At 42.9% G+C, this 6,933-nt stretch overlaps 1 protein-coding gene across 1 annotated transcript in view; it reads right to left on the reverse strand.

Annotated features, from left to right (window-relative positions):
* LOC147445978 (uncharacterized) overlaps nt 1–3,772 on the reverse strand; it is a 79,859-nt gene extending 76,087 nt beyond the window's left edge. The window contains exons 1-3 of the mRNA XM_086524654.1: nt 3,656–3,772; nt 3,538–3,555; nt 336–387 (exon numbers count right to left, since the gene is read on the reverse strand). Coding sequence (XP_086380780.1) covers nt 336–387; nt 3,538–3,555; nt 3,656–3,772 — 187 coding nt within the window. The remainder of the gene's footprint in view (nt 1–335; nt 388–3,537; nt 3,556–3,655) is intronic.
* Between the last annotated feature and the right edge of the window lie 3,161 nt (nt 3,773–6,933).

A 6,933-nucleotide genomic window follows, 5' to 3' on the forward strand; every position in this document is an offset into this window, starting at 1 on the left:
GAGGCAAGGCTTGTTTAAGGAAAAATGAGAAAAAGTGAGCGAAAAAGCATGTTTAAGGCATCCTCTCCTTAAGGCGTGCACAAATATCTAGGCATGATTTTATTTTACACAAATTTCAAGGTAAAAAATAGCCATTGTGCATGGATTTTACCGTTTGGCTCAATTTTTGAGGCACATGATTGAGAGACCTTATAAAGCTTAGAACTCATTTAAGCGTTATTTTCAACTAACCCGCATAGTTTTCTCCCAAATTTTGAGCTAAGTTATCTCGATCGAAGCTACACAAAAGCTTTGAAAGGGAAAAACACCTCAAGAAGCCTATTCTTGTAAGAAACCTTCGGTCTTGCATTTCAAAACATTTGCAGTGTTTCTGTTATGCACATATACCTGATTCACAAAGAACAAGGTTAGAATCCAAAAGCAAGAAGTGTGTATTTGTCGAATACAATGAAAAGTCTAAGGCCTATAGACTCTATGATCCAAAGGCAAAGAAAATACTCACTAGCCAGGATGTGGTATTTGAAGAAGGGCCACATACGATGGAGAAACCAGGCTCGTCCACTTTCTCATCAAATGAAGAAATAACTCACCATGTGCCAGACCAAAGTCAGATAAAAAATCAAGAGGAGGAGTTGTGATGACAACTCAAATAAATGTAACCAACCTATTGTAGCATCACAGGAAAAGCCGCTACCAAAGTGAGCTCAATAGCTTTTTGACGCTCGAAACCCTCAGGTTCACAATCCTCATGAAGAGGAGGGGGATTTGCGATGGTTAAAGAGAATAGAGGAGCAAAGGAGATCCTTTGAACACATTGTCAACATGGCTCTCATGATAGAAATTGTGGGCTTTGTGGTTGATCCAAAGTGTAAGGAAGTGATGCACTCTGAGTACGATAGCATCACAAAGAATGCCACTTGGAAAATAGTGGATTCGCCTCCAAAGAAGAAACTCATTGGCACAAAATTGGTGTACAAGCTCAAGAATAAAGCTAATGGCTCTTTGTAGAAGTACAAAGCCAGGTTAGTAGCAGAAGTATTCTCTCAAGTTGAAGGGTTTGATGTTAGTGACACATTCGCTCCCACATCTCGAATGAAAACTATTCATCTTGTGCTTTCTCTTGATGCTATCTATTTATGGGTTGTTTACCAAATGGATGTTGTGTCTGCATTTTTGAATGGACTTCTCAAGAAGGAGGTGTATATTGAGCAACCACCAGGGTTTGAGACGTATCATTCAAAACAAAAGGTTTGCAGATTGAAGAAGGCTTTATATGGCTTGAAACAGTCTCTAAGAGCATGGTATGTCAAAATTGATAAGTTTTTAAAAAACTTGGCTTTAGAAGAAGTTCTTCTAAAGCAAATTTATATGTTCTTAGAGAGAATGGAAAACAAGTCATTATTATCTTGTATGTCGATAACTTGATAATCACAGATGACCACAAAGCACTCATCCAACAAACTCATGAGAGTTTGAGTTCTGAATTTGAAATGACAGACTTGGGCTTGTTGCATTATTGTTTGGGGATTGAGGTTTGGCAATCCTCAAAAGGTATCTTTCATTGCACCAATTTCCAGGGTCGTGGGGCTGTAGGAGTGACTGCTCGACCCAGCTTGTAGCAGGTATATAAGCAGAGCGGGGGCGGCCATTTCCAACAGAAGAGGCGACAGAAGAAGTTCTAGCAGCTTGCAGTGCACCTTCTCAATAGAAAGATCGACATAGAACCCTAGCATACCAACAAGATCAACTTGGCATTTTCTGTAGCAGATCAGTCCTAGTGTATCTTGGCATTTCCATTAGCAGATCTGGCCTAGAGTTTAGCAGTTTCTTGGTGCTAGATTAGCCAAGTCAATTAGTGTTTTCAGTTTGCAACCCTTAGCCATTGCAGATTCAGCACCTAGCCTCGCAGATCTCACCTACCCATAGCAGATCCTTGTCGTACCATCGACTTAGTCAGTTTTTACAATTTCAGCCCGTTGTTTTTAGATTTCATCACCTACATTTTGAGTTGTCGTCATCGCCATCCTCGCCCGACACAGTGTTAGTTTTCAGCGAAAAGTCAGCATTTTGCAAATTTCATCATTTCAGCCCTTGCATTTTCAGTTTTCAGACCAGCCTTGTCGTTTTTATCATCGCCGTCAACATCGTCGACAAATTCATTGCATCTAGAGATTTGTGGAATCTATAGCATAGAACTCTCGCCATAGAGAAGGGGGCCCTTGGAGGAGGGTTTGAGAACTATCTGGTGTCGTATTCTTCTCTCTCTCTTTCTCTCAGTCTCAAAACTTTCATTTACAATAGCATTCACTTTGTTTGTGATCACTACACTCTCTCTCTAAAGTAATGGAAGGCTCTCCCTTTCGTAAGTAAAAGGAACCCTTGAGCACAGTTCAACGCTCATCTTGAGCAATATCAACATTTATTTCCGCTCCGCCTTACAACTTTTGAGTTATTGCTTTTGGGGCTCTTCTTTTGGCATCCCTTGTAAGAATAATTATACCCTTAGGGGCCTCACTCTTTAGGGCATCTAGATGTAGAGTCTAAGAGCAGAGGACCCCTTCAACATGTGAACTTTGCTCAAGCATTAACAACCAAAAGGGGCGCTAGCTTTTGGGGCCAATATCTCTGGGCACAGAACTATGTCAGATTGTATCGACTCTCTATTTAACTATGATTAAGTTTGTGAAGTCTTTTAAGAGATTCTATGCTCTATCGTGCTAGATTAACAACTTGGGGTGCCCAAGTTCGTAACAATAATATCAAAGCTTCAGGCATGTGCTTTTCTCAAAGCATACCGGTCCTACCAAAGAGCAGACACGGCACTTTGGCACTTTGGAAACTCATATTAAAGAATCTTTGTGTCGTGACCCCAGACTTACTAGCCACTCCCACCCTTCATACATCGCACATTGGGCGCGCTCCCATATTCATCGCTCTGTCTCATAGGGCATAAGCCATAAAGAATCCGAGATTACACATGGGTTCTCATGGAGAATTACACCTCTAAACGGGAAGAAAAAGAAAAGTTGAAATCCGGAGTGGAAATGAAGCTTTACTCGTAGGAAGAGTTGGACAGAGCTGTTGTAGATAAGTTCTTTTTACTTACCTTGATAACTTATCTTGCTTTTTGCTTTTTCCTTATCTTTTTCTTTAAGCTAATTTTTTCAAAGTGAAGAGCTAATTTCCCATGCATTGGTCATGCCCATGCCCATGTTCCATGGTGTGAACCAAAAGCGTCTTGCGAGTAGACTAGGGTGTTTGGATTGAGCCCAAATTTACTTGAATAGTATTATTTTTTAATTTTTCGTCTTTTAAGTTGGTGAACTACTACCAGAGCCCTACAGCTACTTCCTGCCAATCCTTAAGTGGATTGCTCCACCCCCTGCATCATAGCATGAATTCCACCTGGATCAAAGACATAATCGAGACTGTAACCATCCATTTGCAGTAACTTTAGGTAGAACTACACCCCGCTTGCTTCAAATAGATCTCTATCGTGCTCATTATCTTGCTCAACATGCATACCACTGCACATACCTGGCCGTCCCTCCCAACCTAGTAAAGTGGAGACCTCCTCTCAGGACCATTGCAACTCTTGGATAGCCCAATGCATAGCACCATCCACAAGCATACCCATCAACAATGTAGCACATACCTCTCTCTTGAGCTTTGTGGCATCCATAATCTGCTCCTGCTCTCTGTGGACAACCAAAAGCAGATGTTCTTTGACCATGGGCTCTTCCACTTTCATCAATTCCTCATCCCTTTCCATATGTGCGGAGCATCCTCAAGACCATCCAAGCAAATTGAGCCAAATGGATCATCATAGATTCCCAACTCTTCATCATTGATCTTCTCTCAAACACGAGGGTGGAGGCAAGCTGGGAGTTTATGCAACTTGAAACAATCTGCATTTACCACTTGGGTAACAGCAACCTCTCCCCCCCTAGCCAATCACATGCAGCATGCATTCAAGTATATGGGTAGTCTTTGGATAAGTGTCCTCCTTACCCCTTAGAGAGAGAGAGAGCTTGAAATATCTAGATATTTGTTGGATAGGACTAGAAGCTCATTGGACCCTCTTTAGCCCAGCCAATAGCATTAAAGCACACCATGTGGGTAAGCATAGGGGAGTCTGACATGTGTCCCATGTGCCCTTTGGGTGAGTGGGAGGTTAAGTCAAAGATGTTATAGAATTGATATTTTATTATTTATTGCAGCTGACAGGTGGAAAAGACTAGACCCAGCTTGGCGTATGCGAATGGATATGTTTATCATGTAATTTTATTATTCAAGTGCTCTTTTATGAGCTTTGGCCATTTATGACCGGCCGGCCAGTTTGTAACCAATTTGACCATTCAAGAAATCTATATAACAAATACGTGCAAGAGGGAAATGGTCACTCTTGCACGGGGGGAGATTGCACCCAGTGTCTGCGTTGCTCTTCTCATCTCTCCCCTCTTCTCTCTCGCCACGCCGACGTAGCACTCCGCTCTAGGAGGTGCTCCTGCACGTGCTCTCTCAATCTTTCTCGCTCTCTGTCTCTCTCTGTTCGTGTATCTTGCGATCATGCGACCACGTGATTGTGCCAGGTATGTCGATTAGCTTGTTTTATGCTGTTTATTGTGTTATTTCAGATACTTCGCAGGGCAGCCACGCTCTGTTCGTAGCAGTGGTATCAGAGCTTGGGCTGCGTTCTCGGGTCTGCAATATTCACGCCTACGGAGATTATCAGGATTTAAGATAAGTCATGTTTACTGGAGCGTAACTTATCTTGTTTGAAAATATGTATGCGAAAAGATTATCATTGCTCTCATGATTTCGAATTTGTTTGGATTCGTTTAGAATTGTAAATTTTTATGAGCTAGTGAATGAAAATAATAATAATAATAATAAATAATATGTTGACTGATTATAATTAATCATATGAAGATAATTATGCATGAGGAAATGAGGAGTTTTGTTGCATATGGCTATAGAAAAGGCTAGTTGGTGATATTAATATGCATATATAAGAGAGATAATCGTATTATATGTAGGGAAGATTGCATGCCTACAATTTTCCCTATATAGAGGCGTAGTAATTACAGGTGCAAGCGGCTAGACGAAGAGATTAGCAGACAAGATTTGATGACTGTAAATATAAAGTAAAGGAATCATGCTAAACGAATAATCTTCAAATACATTTCTAGTAACTAGGAGATATTGTACAAAATGTAGATAGCTGAAGGATCTTCATGATCTTGTAATAAATAAATAAATAGATAAAATTTATTTGAGAGGGCAATCGACTCAGAAGTAAACGCCGAAGCAGTTTTTATAGACCCTAATATAATGAATCTGAGAAGAAGCCATCGCACTTCATCTAGTGAGAATGACCCTCAGACTGTTTTTTTTTTTCATTTTCAAGTCACTGATAAGCATAGTATCACTTATTTTAATTAAAGCAAACTTAGTAATATCGTGAGTCTGCACTACACTAGTGATGAATGATCACAGCCATGGAAGATCGCTGAATCCAAGCGGCCATGCACTGGTCGCCTTCCTCTCCCTCTTTCTTTCATGCAAGCAGCCAACCATAGTTCAACTGCCTCTTTCTCTCGTCCTCAACCACCCAGCCGCCGACTATAATGATCACCAGCTACTTCTCACTCTCACAGTTATCTCCAATGTCCTACTCTCAGTTGCTTGTGGCCATGACACAGCATGCAATCGCATGTGCCCTCTTCCCATCTCTCTCTCATTTGCTGGAAGACCACCCACCCAGCAGTTCCACTGGAAGTCTTCAACCCCACCAACTAGCCCGACTGGCGCTGCTGACTCTCATGCCATGCAGCTCCTCTAATTGCAGCTCTCTCTCACTACAACCGCTAGACCAACCACCGCTCTTCACTTTCCTTTTGCATGCGCAACCCACCCTCCACACAGTCCCTTTTGCAGCATGCATCTACTGGCAGCTTTCTCTCTCTCTTTTCCACCCTCTCACTCAACTGTCGCCAAGTATAGCTCCACACAGTACCGGCAGTCGGAGTTTCTCTCTCTCTCTCTCTCTCTCTCTCTCTCTCTCTCTCTCTCTCTCTCTCTCTCTCTCTCTCTCTCTCTCTCTCTCTCTCTCTCTCTCTCTCTCTCTCTCTCTCTCTCTCTTTCTTTGCATGGCGGCACCAACTCCCACTCCCTGATCGCTGTGAACGGATGGTTGCTTACATGCTACACAGCCAATAAGGAGCATGCAAACCAGTTGTCTCAATTTTTATTTTTTATTTTACACTGCATGCAAAGGTGGCCACTCAGCTCACCTACGAGCATCTCTCTCTGTCTTCAGTCGCCGCCACCCTTTTTGCTTGGCCAACCACCAAACTGACACACACACACACACACCCCGTCTCAATATCTCTCTTTGTCGCTGGTTCACCACCATACATCTGCCTCTCTCTCCGGTCGCCAACCACTCCCATGCAGTGGTTCTCTCATCCCCCGCCCCACTTCTCATCACTCGGTGGCCGCATGCAGTCTCCAACCACCCCTTTGTGGCTGTGATCGTCTGCCAACCCACCCTTATCGTCCCGCTTCTCTCCCTCACTTGATGCAACCTCCCGACACTCCTTCTCTCTCTCTCAACCAATCAACCGGATCCATACGAACTCTCTGCTCTCCTTGTTGGCAACAAGGAATGGGCAGCACCACCTTTGCTAGTTCCTACCATCGGGAAAACAGACGAACTCCTTACAATATTGTTATCAGTGTGGCAGCAAGCCTTCCATGGCGCGCGCTGATCAATTATAAGATCGAGTCTGCTTAAGTACGTATGACCACCAGAGATGTAGCACCAAGCTAGGGCACCTCAGATTTGCACGCCTCATCCACTAGCAGCTAGTGCTCATTCGAGAGCTCCGACATAAAACCATGGCCTAGACCACTCTCTATTACTGCAAA

This window comes from Adiantum capillus-veneris, chromosome 12, assembly GCF_014529385.1.
Source record: "Adiantum capillus-veneris isolate H3 chromosome 12, ASM1452938v2, whole genome shotgun sequence".
NCBI classification, from domain to species: Eukaryota; Viridiplantae; Streptophyta; class Polypodiopsida; order Polypodiales; family Pteridaceae; genus Adiantum; species Adiantum capillus-veneris.